The sequence below is a fragment of the Urocampus carinirostris genome, chromosome 2 (genome assembly GCF_059441175.1).
Source record: "Urocampus carinirostris isolate Australia breed hairy pipefish chromosome 2, RoL_Ucar_1.0, whole genome shotgun sequence".
NCBI lineage: Eukaryota > Metazoa > Chordata > Actinopteri > Syngnathiformes > Syngnathidae > Urocampus > Urocampus carinirostris.
Window position 1 is genome coordinate 58,482,106 of NC_142350.1, and position 18,829 is coordinate 58,500,934.

At 41.6% G+C, this 18,829-nt stretch overlaps 1 protein-coding gene across 1 annotated transcript in view; it reads left to right on the top strand.

The window, feature by feature from the left end:
• creb5b (cAMP responsive element binding protein 5b) overlaps positions 1–18,829 on the top strand; it is a 150,243-nt gene that overhangs the window by 35,739 nt on the left and 95,675 nt on the right. Inside the window, exons 4-5 of the mRNA XM_088328102.1 lie at positions 4,171–4,292; positions 14,548–14,702. Of these exons, the coding sequence (XP_088184228.1) occupies positions 4,171–4,292; positions 14,548–14,702 (277 nt within the window). The remainder of the gene's footprint in view (positions 1–4,170; positions 4,293–14,547; positions 14,703–18,829) is intronic.

Consider the following 18,829-nt stretch of genomic DNA (forward strand, 5'->3'; position numbering starts at 1 on the left):
AATTGTGAGAATTATAAAGATAATAATCCAAAGGCAAATCTGGAGTTTTTAAGGGACTACTGTACAGCAGGGAAAAACCGATACGTCCTTGCTAGGCTGAATCTTTTTCTCGCCCACTTCCGGGTTGGCAGCAATGTTCCCTGTAATTTTCCACGGGTCTGAGCGTTCACACAAAGTCGGTGAGCGACGCTTGAAACAACAGTGAGCCACTATAATCCCAAGTGTGGCAAGATAATTAATTATCAAACATGTCCCAAAACTTGACATCAAGTTACATTTTGCTAAGTTTCCGGCAATGCAAAATTATTTTTCTCTTTTGAATGAATTGACTCATGCGCTATTGCAAAGGTTGTACGGCCTACAAACGTTGTTTGTTCTTACAATTCTTTCACAAGATATCCATTTCTTTTTATTTCCTGACATATTTTGTCGCATAATATTAACATTTTTGGGGCTTATTTAGTCGGTTGTAAGATACAGAACTGTACTTAATAACATTTTTTAGTGGAAGTACAATGTTGGCAACAAGATTCACTTGATATAATTGGAAATTATTTGAATGCAACACAAACTTTTTCTTCTTTTTTCCGTGTTTTTTTCTACGTTTTAAAAAAATTCCTTTAAAAAAAATCTCATTGTGTTTATTTTTTCCGAGCTGTTACTTTTTTCTTTTTGTTCTCTATTTACTTTTTTCCTACATTTCTTTCTTTTCTTTTTTTCCAACTTTTTTTCTCTTCCTTTTGTTTATTTTTTACTCAGCCTTTCACTATTTTTTTCTTTTGGTATTTTTTTCTTGTTTGTTCTATTCTCCCCTTCCTTTAAGTCATTTTGTGCAAAATTTTACATAATATTTGGTCATGTTGGATGAAAGAAGCAAAAACAACCCGAAGAGCCGTTTAGGACCCGAAAGAGCCGGTTCCTTTTAGTGAGCCGAGCCGAAGAAGCCGGTTCTCGACAAACTCTACTAACTTTACTCAACTTCGTTCTACTTCGACTCGACTTCAAAATACCGCATTTAGGACACAACGTCAGTGTATTTTTACCTTCATGCACTGTAACTTTGACTTAAGTCGCTTCTTAATAAGTAATTTTGAGCCCTCATTTTTGTGCGCTGGCTCGATTTTCTTGTGCGCTGAGAATGTGCGAGCAGTGCGCAACTGCGCACTCGCGCAGCTTAGAGGGAACACTGGTTGGCAGTCTCATTTATTCGGGAAGTCACGCCATAGCAGCGCATGCGTATTAACATACAATGGAGTTACACATTAGTTTTCCGTTACATACAAGGAAAAACCAAAAGGTGTGTGTATTTTAATTAGACTATGTGTGTGTATTTTAATGATTACTCGTATATAAAAATAGAAAAATAGAAAACAGAAGTAGAAAAAACAGGTTAAAACAAGTTAATTTGTAACATAGGTGTCTGAGAAATGCAAAAATAACTAAATAGTATTTAATTTACAGGAATAGGAAAGCTTGATGCGGTTGAGAAAATCATCAGAATGCTTTTTTTCGGGCTATCTCTAACATTAAGGAAGACCTCTTGAAGCTTATCTTCCAAAAATAAGTTAAACTTAACTTTTTGTATCTTTATATAACATATTATTTAATGAAATGTTTACTTTTTAGTACAAAACAATACAGGTTACGTATACAAGCCTTAAACATACCAAATATAGCACTGAAGCAACTTATGAACAAATTGAACATACAAACGATCGTCCGGAACCTATCTCGTCCGTAATTAGGGCAGCGTCTGTATTATCCAGGATCATAAAACTGAAATGAAATAAATATAAACAAATAAGAATGGGCAATATTTGTATAGTCTTTGATAAATGTATAGTTTAGGAGAGAAGACATAAATGAATCTTGAACCATTATGTACAAAGCAATAAATACCGTAAATTCCGGACTATAGAGCGCACCTGATTATAAGCCGCACCCACCACATTTTGAGAGAAAAACCGATTTTGTACATATACACGCCGCACCTGTATATAAGCCGCATGCGCCCACATTAAAAAAATGTAACACAAACATAAAATTAACCCAAACCTGACTTCAAGTCCCGCGATTGAAACCTTCATCAAAGTCCACAGTCCAAAAATCACAGCCGGCAAAATGAACGGAAAATGATACCGGTACTTAAGGTTTGATACTGACCTGCAGAATCCAGATCCATTTGAAAGTAATCCAAGGAAAAAAGTGTATATTTCCAAAGATAAGGGTGGGAAAAATATATCAGATGAACACATTTACTCACGCAACTCCTTTTTCTTTAACTAACTTTTTACCCCCTCTTCTTTCCTTGTCTGTCCCTCACCTTTAGCGGTCCCCACTTAAACTCGGCACCCCGCGTTTGTTCCGCCCCTCATTTTTCGTTCACCCGTGCAAATCAGAATAAGTGTCTAAAATAAATACAAATAAATACATTACAAAAATATACAGTTGCAAATACATATTATACATGGGTTACACATATTTACACCAAGAGATTTTTCAAAGCTTTAATAATAATAATATAGCTTTGACAGGGCAGTTAATGGTAGCAACACTCGAGCGCCGCTAAATTACATAAATTGGCCACATCACTGAATAAGCCGCAGTGTTGAAAGTTAGGGAAAAAAGTAGCGGCTTATAGTCCGGAATTTACGGTAATCGTCTTCCTAGAAACATCCAAAAATTGTTTTTGACAGAGATGGGGATCACAATTGGGATTATAGTTAAAAACATTTTCGGTTTTCTATATGTAGGGAAGAATTGTGGAACTGGATGGGTGCGGAGCTTGAGCAATGTCCAAGTATGACTCAATTCAAAAAGCGGGACAAAAACATGGGATCACAGGGTACAGGGGAAATGAAGTGCTTTGAGGATCACTAGATGCTATTCACAGATTATTTATACACTTTTCAACTACATATGGTTGATTATTTTTTATTTATTAGTATTATTTTTATTGATTTTGTTTTTTTAATCTCCATTTTGTCTGATAATATGAACCGATGTAAATAAGTATATTCATAAGGCGGTTTGGGGTATGCAAATGCTCAAGAGATCTAGCTTTAGGACACTATTAATAGGAAATTAAAAGGGGTGGAATTAGATAAGCATACATTTCTGTCAGGACCAGAACGGAGACAGGACCCACTTGCGTTACGTTTCTCTTAGTTTTGTTGGAAAGAAAGGAAAGGATTACACATACGATCCGGTGATCACTGGTCGCGGGAAACAGGTCGCTCCAAACGCGGAAGTGGCGATACCGGTGTCGGGAACGTAAAAACGGGTCAGTAGCCGGGACAGGAGAGCGTGGTCGGGATCAGCAACAAGTCGAAAGCCAGGAGAGGAGAGTAGACGTGGTCAAGATCAGAAAACGGGTCGAAGCCGGGAAACAGACGGGAGCAAAAACAGGAGTGAGTCAGGGTCGAAAAGCTTGCCTAGGGTAAAGTGAGGTTCGGAGACGGACTGACCACAGGTGACAGAAAGGAGTGGGTTTAAATAGGGACAGGGAGCCAATTAGAGTCCGAGGCAGTTGGCGCCAAAAAGCGGGCACAGGCGCTTCGCATCAGTAATCATGACACATTTTTTCCTACTCATTTTCAAACATGTTATGTCAATATTTGCTTTTTTTCTCATTTTCGAAATAAAGCTTTTTCCTTTTTTATCCAACTTGCAAAGAGAACAGGAGAGGACATCCACCTAACAATGCGTGCTCGTTTCTTGATGGAATAGATGGACAAGAGACCGGCATTTCCACACAAGGGCAGATTTAATTTCTTAAACAATTTAACTAAGTGAACACCATCGAATATGGCCGAATTATCCGAATTAGTGTCGCTCGAGTCTCTGTCAAGCCTCCTCTCTCAATCCTTTGCCTTCTCTTCTCGGCCCACGTTTTTCCGCAAGCTGGTGTGCCGGCTCCTTCCATGGGTGTGCCAGGAAAGCCCCCACGTGGGCTCCACCACCTCGCCTCGATGTCTGGAAAAACTCAAAACAGCAGAGCGTTTATCAAAACAATGCCTGCCGTCCTTCGTCAGAGTCCTGTTATCAACAGAACTAGACAAATTATTCCGCATTCGGATCAGCATGACCTGTCATTGAACTTAAGCCCACTCTGTGAAAATCTTCATTGTTTCGTGATAGTATATAATAATATTTGTTTTGAACACGCAGATCAGACGCCAACGCCGACGCGCTTCCTGAAGAACTGCGAAGAGGTGGGACTCTTCAGTGAGCTGGACTGCTCCATTGAGCAAGAGTTTTGCAAAGCCCAGGAAGAAGAGGACTCCAAACAGGTACTGTACGCTGGAACAGAAGCCTCAGGTTTAAATTAAAACGAGTGAACCTGAAGCCGCATGTTCTGTGACAGCGGGGTCAGGTGGAGATGAATTCGAACCTGGCGCCCTCATCAGTCATATCGCTTTTCCACTGGAAGCGGTATAGTTCAGTTCCTAAGTCAGTTTTAGGTTGATGAAGAACAGTGTGTCTTTTGGTATTCTATTGAATTGAACACCTTAAATCGATTATTTGATTTTACTTTACACGTAACAAACTACAACGTGCAACAAAATCATTTTTTTCTAGATTCCAGACATTTATTCAATTGTGATTATTTTCTTTGAATTCCTCAATTCGAACCGAAACCATGTGTGAGTGGCACACCCTTGTCAGTCCGTCAACGAACCTCTGAACTTGTAAGACTTGTATTTTGACTCTGTCTGGTATCTTGCTCCAGTCTCCAGTATCCAGTATCGATCCCGCCTGTCATTAATGTAATGGCTTGTGGTTTTCAAGGATTGAAAATGATAGAATTAGCCAAATGTGCTTTTGGGACACCGGACAAACAAAATATGCGGCGGAAGGTATTTAGAGGCAGGCCACATCTACTGGCTCAGAGCATTGGAGAAAATTGTTCTCACCTCAACTGCTTCGATAATTTCGCAATTAGAGAAAAACGAGACAAATTGGTATGTCCTGTACTGTAGACTGGAGCAAAATACAGGACAGGACGAGACAGGACGAGACAGGCGGGATCGATACCAGTACAGTATCCGGTATCGATCCCGCCTGTCTCGTCCTGTCTGGTATCTGACTCCAGTCTCCAGTATCTGGTATCGATCCTGTCTGTCTTGTCCTGTCCGGTATCGATCCTGTCTGTCTGGTAGCTGCTCGTGTATCTGGTACAGATCCCGTCTATCCCGTTCCGTCCAGTATCGACCCCGTCTGTCCAGTATCTGCTCATGTATCTGCTCATGTATCTGGTATCGATCTCGCCTGTCTCGTCCTGTCCGGTATCTTGCTAGAGTCTTCAGTATGCGGTATCGATCCCATCCGTCCCGCCCTGTCCGGTATCTGCTCGTGTATCCTGTATCCTGTATCTGGTATCGATCCCGTCTGTCCTGTCCCGTTTCGATCGCTTCTGCCCAGCGATCACCTAATCGCTGGCGTTTGTGTTCCCGCGCATGACTGCCCCATTCCAGTAAAATGAAGCTTGTGTGAAAACGTTACGCGTCTGGGTCCACCGTCTGTTCGGGCTCTGACAACCCTACATTTGATCTATTAGAAAGAATATTTATTGTCTTACTTAAACTTAGAAACAAAAGCATCACTAAATAAGTAATCCTCCAATACGATAAAAGTCCATGCAACAAGAACAAAATCACTAACTTTCTGTCAGCTTGCTAATAATATCATTAATTTAATTTTTGGGCACAGAGGTGTGCACCAAATCAAAATATTTGGTCTTATTAGCGCCCTCTACCATGAAGCAGGAGAATTGTATGACTCACTCTGCATCTGCAAGGTGATATGTCACATACGATTGGTATTAATAATATGAGATTGAACCACCTGTGTGGAGTTTGCATATTCTCCCCGTGCTTGTGTGGATTTCCTCCAGGCACTCTGGTTTCCTCCCACATTCCAAAAGCATGCATTTCAGGTTAATTGGCTGGTCCTAGGTGTGAATGAGCGAGCGAATTGTCTGTCCCCAGCCCACTGCCCGAAGATAGCTGGGATGTGCTCCAGCACCCCCGTGACCCTATTGAGGATAAGTGATGCAGATAATGGATGGATGGATGGATATAAGCAGCACGAAGGCGCAGTGGTTAGCACGCGTGTCGCACAGTTCTGAGGTCATGAGATCGAACCTCCTGTGTGGAGTTTGCATGTTCTCCCCGTGCTAGCGTGCGTTTCCTCCCACATTCCAAAAATATGCGTGTTAGGTTAATGGGCCGGTCTGAATTGACCCTGCGTGTGATTGGCTGTCTGTTTCTGTGTGCCCTGCGACTGGCTGGCAACCAGTTCGGGGTGTCCCCTGCCCACTGCCCGAAGATAGCTGGGATGTGCTCCAGCACCCCCGCGACCCTATTGAGGATAAGTGATGCAGATAATGGATGGATGGATGGATATAAGCAGCACGAAGGCGCAGTGGTTAGCACACGTGTCGCACAGTTCTGAGGTCATGAGATCGAACCTCCTGTGTGGAGTTTGCATGTTCTCCCCGTGCTAGCGTGGGTTTCCTCCCACATTCCAAAAATATGCGTGTTAGGTTAATGGGCCGGTCTGAATTGACCCTGCGTGTGATTGGCTGTCTGTTTCTGTGTGCCCTGCGACTGGCTGGCAACCAGTTCGGGGTGTCCCCTCCCCACTGCCCGAAGATAGCTGGGATGGGCTCCGGCACCCCCGCGACCCTACTGAGGATAAGTGATGCAGATAATGGATGGATGGATAGATATAAGCAGCACGGCGGCGCAGTGGTTAGCACGTGTGTCGCACAGTTCTGAGGTCATGAGATCAAACCTCCTGTGTGGAGTTTGCATGTTCTCCCCGTGCTAGCGTGCGTTTCCTCCCACATTCCAAAAATATGCGTGTTAGGTTAATGGGCCGGTCTGAATTGACCCTGCGTGTGATTGGCTGTCTGTTTCTGTGTGCCCTGCGACTGGCTGGCAACCGGTTCGGGGTGTCCCCTGCCCACTGCCCGAAGATAGCTGGGATGGGCTCTGGCACCCCCGCGACCCTATTGAGGATAAGTGATGCAGATAATGGATGGATGGATAGATATAAGCAGCACGGCGGCGCAGTGGTTAGCACGTGTGTCGCACAGTTCTGAGGTCATGAGATCAAACCTCCTGTGTGGAGTTTGCATGTTCTCCCCGTGCTAGCGTGCGTTTCCTCCCACATTCCAAAAATATGCGTGTTAGGTTAATGGGCCGGTCTGAATTGGCCCTGCGTGTGATTGGCTGTCTGTTTCTGTGTGCCCTGCGACTGGCTGGCAACCGGTTCGGGGTGTCCCCTGCCCACTGCCCGAAGATAGCTGGGATGGGCTCCAGCACCCCCGCGACCCTACTGAGGATTAGTGATGCAGATAATGGATGGATGGATGGATATAAGCAGCACGGTGGCGCAGTGGTTAGCACGTGTGTCGCACAGTTCTGAGGTCATGAGATCAAACCTCCTGTGTGGAGTTTGCATGTTCTCCCCGTGCTAGCGTGGGTTTCCTCCCACATTCCAAAAATATGCGTGTTAGGTTAATGGGCCGGTCTGAATTGACCCTGCGTGTGATTGGCTGTCTGTTTCTGTGTGCCCTGCGACTGGCTGGCAACCGGTTCGGGGTGTCCCCTGCCCACTGCCCGAAGATAGCTGGGATGGGCTCCGGCACCCCCACGACCCTACTGAGGATAAGTGATGCAGATAATGGATGGATGGATGGATATAATACAATAATAATTATGTGAAAATTCAGCGAAAACCATAAAATTGTGAAATGAAAACTTTAATACGGAATAAAGATAACCATTGAATGCGTTTTTAATTGTTTTTTTCCATGAAGACAGGCTTCCCTGACTGTACTTATAGAGGTATTATCTCTGTTTGGTGGTTTTAGGAAGTTGTGTTTGACACCATGGATACCACACCTCTTTGCAGGCTCTAAGAATCTGATTCTGAAATAATTAGAAGCAGAAGTAATGCTATTTTTCTTGCAGATGAGAGAATATTTATAGTTTAAACATTCTTACCATTTCAGTTTATGTTCACGACTCCTCTATTGTTATCCAACGTTGCAGTTGTCTTTCTAATGTTTCAACATTTTAAAGGCATGAGACCAAATTTTCTTTACCTTATTGTTTTGGACCACCTACATTTGCTGATTCAAGAAATTGCCTCACCGAAATCCCTTATTGAACAACCCTGTAATATTGTAAAAGAAGGTCTGAGGATACCTCAAACTATGTGTAGATAAGTATCCTCCGTCTTTTCCATGAACCTCAAAATTGAGCTCAGGTGCTTCCTGTTTGCTCGGATCATCACTGAAATGTTTCTACAGCTGAATTGGAGTAATAATGCAGTTGATTGGAGATGAGTGGGAGAGGGACGCACAGGTGGACCGTGCATGTCAGAAGCAAGCCAAGCATCAAGTCAAATCAATTGTCTGGAGACTTCCTCCTTCATGGGATACAGATTTTGTGAGAACTACACCTTCTGAACCATTTTTAGAGAGCACATAAGGGGTACCCATTATATACATTCTCATGTATTTACCGTAAATTCCGGACTATAGAGCGCACCTGATTATAAGCCGCACCCACCACATTTTAAGAGGAAAACCGATTTTGTACTTACACAAGCCGCACCTGTATATAAGCCGCACGCACCCACATTATAACATGTAACACAAACTCAAAATTAACCCAAACCCAACTTTAAGTCCCGCGATTGAAACATGAATGTCCTTCATTAAAGTACACAGTCCAAAAATCACAGCCGGCAAAAGGAACGGAAACTGATACCGGTACTTAAGGTTTGATGCAGACCTGCAGAGTTCGGGTCCCGTTGAAAATAATCCAAGGAAAAAAGTGTATATTTCCAAAGGTAAGGGTGGAAAAAATATATATCCACTATTGTCCACCGCGTCCACAAACACGTCTCACCTTTACTCCACTTCCCATCAGCCCCCGTTGTTTTCGCCCCTTCTTTTTGATTCGCCCGTGGAAAACATATGAGAATAAGTCTCTAAAATAAATACATTACAAAAATATACAGTCGCAAATACATTATACATGGTTACACATATTTACAAAGAAAGACGGTACACCGGGAGAGTTTTCAAAGCTTTAATAATAATAATATAACTTTCATCCCAAACGGTGCCTGTGACAGGTAGCAACACGCTCGCAACACAGTAAACGGGTCTGTTAAAAAAACATACCATACTTGTAAAAATCACGGTAAACCGTCCTCATCTTCCTCCTTACAACTGAAGCCATCAAAGTCGTCTTCCTCAGTGTCGGAAAGAAACAGTGTCATATAGACGTCGTCCCACGCTCCCGCAGCCTAAATCGCGCTGTCACTGTCGCTGGAACTTTCATCCCCTCCTGATTCTGTGCCCTCCTCTCTGACACGCAGCAGACCGGCTTTTCGGAACCCGTTGGTGATGGTGGATTTTTCAATGCTGCCCCACGCTGTCAGGATCCACTGGCAGACTAGCGAAAAACTTTCAGCGAGTAAAACAGTTTCAGTTAAGTTGCAGTCTTCCTCGGCACATATATTCCACCGGTCTAAATCTTACCTTTTGTACTCGAGCGCCGCTGGCGGCCGTTAGAAAAATTACATAATTTGGCCGCATCACAGAATAAGCCGCAGGGTTGAACGTTTGGGAAAAAAGTAGCGCCTTATAGTCCGGGATTTACGGTATTTTGTTTTCTTTGGAGTGTATAATTTGCTCTTTGAACTAAAGAGAACAGCCTCTACATTACACGTTTTCAGATACTATTTTAAAATTGTTTCTACTGAGTTTAATACTCAATTTTATATGTCTATCAGGACCAGATCGGAGACAGGACCCACTTGCGTTACGTTTCTTACAATTTTTATTGGAGGAAAGAGAAAGGGCTGCGCCCACGATCTGGTGTTCGCTGGACGCGGGAAGCAAGTCGCATTTGTACTCGGACGGTGCTCCGAGCGCAGTAGTGGATCTTCCATAGCGAGCGATGGCAGTGTCATGGACGGAAAAAAATGGGTCGGTAGCCGGGACTGGGAGAGCAAGGCATGGTCGGATCGCAAGCCAGAATGGGAGAGTAGACGTAGTCGGGGACGAAAAGAGGTCGTAAACCGAAACGGCAGAGCAGACGTGGTCAGGATCAAAACTGGTCGAAGCCGGAGACAGACGTAAGCAAAAAACAGGACAGGTGGGAGTTGGGGTCAAAAAAGGCTTGCCTAGTGTTCACTGAGGTTCGCAGATGGACTGACAAAAGGGGACAGACAGGACTGGGTTCAAATACTGACCGCGGCAGTTGGTGCCAAATGAGCGGGTGCAGGTGATTCCAATCGGTAATCATGACAACGTCCTCATCGCCAATGTGTGTTACTGAAAATTTGTGATTAGTTTGTAGTTACTCCATTTCAAACGTAACTCAGTAACTTCAGATTCCTGACACCATAATGTAGTCCGTTACTCCGAAAGTAACTCTCCAGTTACAAATTAAGGTGTATACTCAAACAGAAGCCAACCCCCTAGAAATGCTTTAAAATACCCATATAATAAAAGAAATAGAAGAAAACACCAGCCTGTTTGAGCAGTGAAACCTCCATTTCTTGGCCTGCGCGATCTGGAGAGTTTGCAAACTAACACTTTGCCGAGACACTCCATATCCATTTTGCATCTGGGCTTAAAAAAATTGAAAATCTCCTATTTCTGGGTAATTTTACAAATAAAAAGACCCCAGCTCAGAACACTTTTACCCTAGTTTCTGTGCTTTTATTTCCCCATTGATTGAGTTGGTTCATTCTTCCTGTATAAGCCACACCCTTCTCCCCACATGCCTACCATTCGCTACTGTTGACACATGACCAAATATGTGCATATAGGCTCAACCCCTGATTTGGGTATTTATTTTTATAGTTGTAAATGTGGCTTACATAGGAGTGTATACAGTATTTGGTAGGAAAATAGTTACAAGAAGAGAAATTCTGTCATAATGACAATTCACCAGTGCCCGCTCGTTTGGCGCCAACCGCTACTGGCTACCTGATTGGTTCCCCATCCTACTTAAGCTCAGTCCTTTCACTCGCCTGTTGTCAGTCCGTCAGCGAACCTCTGTTTTCACATTGCAAGCAATTTTTACTCTGACTCCAGTCGGTCCTGTTTTGTCAGCCGTTTTCCACTCGTCCGTTCCTGATTTCCCTGTTTGTCTCCGGCTACGACCTGTCTTTTGACCCCGATCATGTTTTGATCTCCCGTCCCGGCTAATGACCCGTTTTTTGACCCCGACCACGTTCTGATCTCCCGTTTTTCCGTCTAACCAAGCTACGATCTCCCTTACAAAATACAAAATAATCTTACATTATATTTCTTTTTCAAACGTCTTTACAGTATTTATGTAGTTTAACATGTTATATTGTACATGTGTTTCGTTATATCATCTATATTGTTAATTAACATTTTGTTGTGAGATCCTGAGTTGCTCGACATGAATGAGGTTTTTCATATAAAAGTTCAAAAATGAAGTCGCTTGGACGTTCACTGTAGAAGGAAAAAATACATGCAACTATAATTAAGTAGAATAATACATTTTCTTATTCAAATTATGAATTATTTTTCTGCATCAAATTATTGTTGATTAAAGGGATAACCACAAACCTGTTTTTTTTCATTTTCTCCTTTTATACTTCCTTTTTTTCTTAACTTCTTTATACAACACAATAATTCATAATATGGTGACTCAAAGCAAGTGAGCCGTTTGAAGCTGGCTCTCTTTAATGAGTTGAGCCGAAAAAGCCGGTTCTCTAAAAAGAGACGGACTTCCTTTCACTACATCAAACCGCTCGCTTCGTTTGCAAAGAAAAAAACGATACCGAGATAGAGGCTACCGCGGCGAACTCGTTTGACTTGATTGATTTGCCGTTTCGTGATAGTCGGTGTATACCGGATGGTACCCAAAATTGACTAATTTGCGTTTTTCCGTACAAATTTTCTCGTACGTCCTACACGTCTTAAAATGCATAATAAACGTACTTTGTATGGCAAAAACGTACAGGTTGACAGGTATGAAATGAAATTAAATGAAATAATCTGCATTTATATAGCGCTTTTCAAGTCAATGACTTCCCTAAGCGCTTTACAATGTGCTCCACATTTCCCAATAGCGGCCTTGCAGCCATGTAAGGCGCTAACCTGCTTATTGGGGGTATTAGGGGTTCAGTGTCTTACCCAAGGACACTTCGATATGTAACACGGACGAGCCGGGATTCGAACTGGGATCCCTTGATCCCAAGACGAGCGCTTTACCTCCTGAGCTACTGCCGCCCAGGTATGAGTATCACAGGAACACTCCATGAAGTAACGACGGTTGATTCACTGAATCTGAATAATAACGTGTTAGAGTACTCATTACAGAGAAAAATACTGTACTTGGTAACGCGTCAGTCCGAAAACTGCTCATCGCTCTTGAAGTCATTGAAATCCCGATTGTGCAGGAGGAGATTTGTCATCCACTACAGGTGAGGAGATGAGAGATTGAGTTCTCCTCCGGTAACTTGAAGTAAAGCCTCCCTCTTGAGAGCAAGTCCTCCATCTTCCTCAGTGTCGACAGAGACCATGCAGAGATACTTAGAAACGTGCTTTCGTACAATCAAATTATAAAGCTAGATTTGAGAGGTGGAGACGACGAATTGCTACTGGTCAGATCATCACAAGACTGACTTCTTATCTAATCTTGAGTGTGGTGCAAGACGTACCAGTTGATGTTGTCCAAGTGTTTTGACTCTAGATGTGACCGGGTCAACCAGGTCTTGCCTCCCCATTCCCTAAACTTTATGACAGGAGACCTCGCCAAGACAAAACAATCCGAGTAAAATACACAAAATAAACTTTTTAGAGCACTTTAGAAATGTGGCACTATCGCATATCCTGTCTAGTAAAATGCAGATCTACAGTATGTAACCCGTACCTTACTGTAACTGTACCTGTTGGCCACAGGTGCAAAAGTAGCTATAAAAAAAAATAATACATTTGATTACATCCACCACACAGCTTCAGCGACAGACTGCTGTCACAGTTTTGTTCCACGGACAGACTGAGGAGATCATTTCTCTCTCATGCCATGAGGCTCTTTAACTCCACACGGGGGAGTAAAAGCCCACATTAAACCCCAACCCCACATTTGCATATTACCCTATTTTTATTACAGTGTGTATTTTCCGTAGCACTATTTAAACACTCTATAGCAAAACGTTACATTGGGTATTTTTGTATTCTGTATCTTTATATTTTTATTTTATTTTTCAACACAAGGATACTGCTGGAAGTGTGAATTTCCCTACGGGGATGAATAAAGTATCTATCTATCTATCTATCTATCTATCTATCTATCTATCTATCTATCTATCTATCTATCTATCTATCTATCTATCTATCTATCTATCTATCTATCTATCTATCTATCTATCTATCTATCTATCTATCTATCTATCTATCTATCTATCTATCTATCTATCTATCTATCTTTTATTTCAAAGCGCCTTTCCGGACACCCAAGGTCACTGTACATATAAGTAGGACACACCAATAAACGGAGAGTAAAAGAGTAAAACAAGCAAGTAATAAATAGCCAATAAAACACATTATAGCTAAATGTTGAGGCAGATGATCAAGAATAGGCAAGTCTGAAGAGGTGAGTTTTGAGTCCGGATTTTAAGGTGGACAGGTTCGCAGAATTTCAGAGGTCACGCGGCAATGAGTTCCAGAGCTGGGGGGCGGAGCGGCTGAAAGCTCTGCTCTCCATGGAGCTGAGGCGGGCAGGGGGTATCGTGAGATGGAGGGAGGAAGATGATCTGAGGGTGCGGGATGGCGTGGCAGTGTGAAGTAGATTGGAGAGGTAGGGAGGGGCAAGGTTATGAATGGCCACGTAGGTGCGGAGCAAGATTTTGTAATTGACAATGGTAGATTGGGAACCAGTAATAAACTTATAAGATCTTTTAGTCCTTGCTTATTCGGATTCAGATTTGTATTGCTGAATCAGCGATCAGCTTTCACATCTGCATGAATTTAACAACATGCCTTTTGTTTTAAAAATACAAAACAATCCAGAGGCGAGGGCAACAAGCAGCAAGATTTTTGAAAAGGGTAATTACAAACATGTTTTTTTACTTAAAATAGTTTCATTTCACAATTCCGATGATTGACATCGTTTTTTTTGCTTCTGCACTGGTTGTTATACTGCGAAGTGCAACAACATAAGTAATATAATACATTTCAAATAATATTCACAAAATTACTTTTGATAGATAGATGATAGAATGGTTTTTCTTTAGTTTAGTATCCACACATTGTTTTAGTATAAGTTTGTATATATTTATATGTTAAAAATTCAGTGAGAGAGAAGCCCGACCCGACCCGAACGTAATGATTGACATTTTAAGCACGGCCCGGGCCAAAATTCAGGTCGGGCTTGGATTCAGCTTGAAGATCTTACCTCTGGTCTAGTCCTTGGTTTGTGGACTAATTTTTCATGTGACACCAATAACTTAACGCTCCTGTATTTTCTGTTTCAGAGCATCTCCCTACACGGCCAAGGAGGCCAACACCAGCAGACCCACTCGCGGATGGGAAACCACGACAACACCAGCATCGTAATCCAGCAGGCTCTGCCCTCCCCTCAGTCCAGTTCTGTCATCACACAGGCCCCGTCCACCAACCGACAGATCGGGTGAGTCGTCCGGTGCTACCTCGTTTATTATTAAGATCTGGAGAAGGCATACCTGTCAACCTGTACGTTTTTGCCGTCCAAAGTACGTTTATTATGCATTTTAAGACGTGTACGCCGTACAAGAAAATCTGTACGGAAAAACGCAAATTTGTCAATTATAGGTACCATCCGGTATACACCGGCTATCAAGAAATGGCAAATCAATCAAACGAGTTCGCCGCAGTAGCCTCTATCTTGGTATCCTTTTTTTTCTTTTTTTTGCAAACGAAACGAGCGTATGATGCTACCGTGTGGATGCGTCTGCAGCCTGGGATTTCATGTGGTAATTATGTAGTAAAAAGAAGTCCGTCTCTTTTTAGAGAACTGGCTTTTTCAGCTCAATTCCTTAAAGAGAGCCGGCCCTCAAACGGCTCACTTGCTTTGATGCATTATATCACGAATTATTATGTTGTATAAAGGAGTTGAGAATAAAAGGAAAGGAGAAAATGAAAAAAGACAGGTTTGTGATTATCCCTTTAATCAGTATATTACCGACAATAATTTAATGCAGAAAATGTATTAATAATTTGAATAAGAAAATGTATTATTCTACTTAATTATATTTGCATGTATATTTTCCTTCTACAGTGAACGTCCAAGCTACTTCATTTTTGAACTTTTTCTTATAATAAACCTCATTCATGTCGAGCAACTCAGTATCCCACAACAAAATGTTAATGAACAATATATATGATATAAAGAAACACATGTACAATATAACATGTTAAACTGCATAAATTAACACATTTGAAAAAAAAAATATGGTGTAAGATTATTTTGTATTTTGTAAGGGAAAATACAAGATTTTGCAAGGGCATGGAGCCGTGGAGGTTTACAGGTATGAGAATGCACCAAAGGGAATGGATGATTTGGAAATATATATCTAATACGACAATTGGCACGCTGTCACGTCAAGTGAAGCAATGGGTTTGATGGGTTTCCTCTGAGTGGGTCTCTGAGATCATGTCCACGTTTTGTTACTTTTGGAGCCGCGAACTCGCAGTGGAAGCCGCGCATGTTATGCTCTTTGTCGGACAATGTCCTTAAGCAGAACATGCCAAAGATGAGCTCACGGTTCAAGTCCTCAGTAGTGTCCGCTTTAACAGTGGTTTCAGGTTCTAAAGTTGCTCTTTTCACTGGGAGGGAATGACAGCAGTAGCGGCGTGTTTCTTCGGGAGTTTTGCATGCCACGGGTGTGAAACCACACCAGAAATTTGGAATGTGAAATTAAATATCTTGGAACCTCCGAGGCTGATTGCATTGTGTTACTGGATGTTGGTTGACATCCAACTTGGGGCTTATTTGTTATTGTCACACAAGTATGAAAGGAATATGAACCAGATTTCACTTTGATAGACTATTATTTTGCTTGTTTTTTTTAAATCAGGCTATTTGCAATCGAGACCTTTTCTTGAATTAATTTCCTTTTTACACAATTTACATAGCAGTAACGTGCAATCAGGGTTGGGTAGGGTTATTTTAACTGGATTACTTTCAATTACTTTTGGATTACTCCAATACCAAATATGCTAATAAAAGACAAAAGAAACTAAATATGAATAAAATGATGACTCACAACACGTGGTAAGCTTTCTCTCCTGGCTTTGATCTCTGATCTCCGGCAAAACTCACATAAAATGCGACAAAAAACAAAATGAAAATAAATCCAAACAGCTTGCCAATATCATTTTTGCCGTTCCATGTAATTCCGTTACTCCCCAAGCCTGCACAACATGTAGTCATTTTATTCATATTTAGTTTCTTTTGTCCTTTATTAGCATATTTGGTATTGGAGTAATCCAAAAGTAATTGAAAGTAATCCAGTTAAAGTAACCCTACCCAAACCTGCGTGCAATCAGGGGAGGCGGGTGAGGCACATAGTTCTGAGGTCATGGGATCAAATCCAGCTACTAGCTTTCCTGTGCATAGTTTGCATGTTCTCCATGTGCTTGCATGGATTTCCTCCCACATTCCAAAAATTCGCATGTCAGGTTAATTAGCCGGTTCGAATTGTCCCTAGATGTGAATGATTGAGTGAGTTTTCTGTCTCTATGTGCCCTGTGTATGGCTGGCAACCAGTTCAGGGTGTCCCCTGCCAACTGCCCTAAGATAGTTGGGATGGGCTCCAGCGCCCCCGCGACCCTACTGAGGATAAGCGGTGCAGATAATGGATGGATGGATATATACTTTTGGGATCGAAAGACATTTTTATGCAAATAAAGGCCTTATTTTTAGAATATTGAATTGAATGCCTTATATATCCCTGATTTTTCACATTAGAACATGAAAATTGTTTCTACGAAGAATATGTGACGAATTACTGTGCTGGAATGGAATTAGTGATGGTCTTAGCACGCTAACAGCAAGTCAAGCCATCCAGTCATTTTTTTTATCGTTGCACGGAGGATTAGAGACTACCTATCCATTGATGCTTTCATTTAAAAGTAACAGAGCATTGACATCATCAGGGTTGGGTAGGGTTACTTTAACTTGATTCCTTTCAATTACTTTTGGATTACTCCAATACCAAATATGCTAATAAAAGACAAAAGAAACTAAATATGAATAAAATGATGACTCACAACACGTGGTAAGCTTTCTCTCCTGGCTTTGATCTATTTGATCTCCGGCAATACCAACATAAAATGCGACAGAAACAAAATGAAAATAAATCCAAACAGCTTGCCAACATCATTTTTGCCGTTCCATGTATTTCGTTACTCCCCAAGCCTGCACAAAATTTAGTCATTTTATTCATATTCAGTTTCTTTTGTCTTTTATTAGCATATTTGGTATTGGAGTAATCCAAAAGTCATTGAAAGTAATCAAGTTAAAGTAACCCTACCCAACCCTGGACATCATTTAGGTTAAGTGAAGACAATATATATTTTTTATGCTTTAGTTCATATACATCTAATGCTTTCTTGTTCTGCCATTAAAATCATGTATAAGATGCAGGTTCACTCTTTTAAAGGGTTTCTACAACTTAAGGCAAGTTAAATTCTGAGAAAATGGTAGGAACGCTTTTTTTCGGCCAATCTCTAAGACTAAGGAGGACCTCTTGAAGCTTGTCTTCCAAAAGTTAGTTAAACTTAACTTTATTTATCTTTATAGAACATAAGATAAGCTTCAAGAGGTCCTCCTTTGACTTTTTAATGCCTTTTAAAATCAAATTTAAGACCAAGTCGACCAAATGTAACACAATTTTTAAAAAAAAGAAATAAATATTTCTTGCACACGATACATCGTGCATTGCATGTAAAGGTTTCAGCCATGGCGAAAAACGCTGGTCGGACAGCCACTTCTCAATAAATTGACATTTTTCCACTGTCCAAAGTTAACGTCTCTGTCTGAATTTGCTATGTGTATTGTGGGTAGACCTAAGACATGCTCTGAAAGGCCTGACTGAAACCACTTGACTGTTTTGATAGCTCGGAATTGTGGTCACCCGGTGTTGACACCAAAGTAAATTTGTAAATTATTAAAAAAATGACAGTTGATAAATCTCACTAAATATCTTTAGTTATACCAAATATATTTATATTTAATTTATTCAAATATCGAAAATGGGATTTAAGACATTTTAATGCCAATAAAGGGTTTATTTTTAGAATAATGAATTCAATGGCTGGGCAGCATGGCGGCGCAGTGGTTAGCGTGTGTGCGGCGCAGTTCTGAGGTCATGAGATCGAACCTCCTGTGTGGAGTTTGCATATTCTACCTGTGCTTGCGTGGGTTTCCTCCGGGCACTCCAGTTTCCTCCCACATTCCAAAGATATGCATTTCAGGTGAATTGGCCGGACTAAATTGTCCCTAGGTGTGAATCAGCGAGCGAATTGTCTGTCCCTGTGTGCCCTGCGACTGGCTGGCAACCTGTTCGGGGTGTCCCCTGCCCACTGCCAGAAGACAGCTGGGATGGGCTCCAGCACCGCCGCGACCCTACTGAGGATAAGCGGTGTAGATAATGGTAAAAAATGGAATTCAATGGCTCTAAAGACTTCAAAGATCTGCGGGAACCCTAATTTTTAAATTTGACTGTCTCTCACCTGACACAAACCTCACCGACTGTCACTGTATCATAATAATCT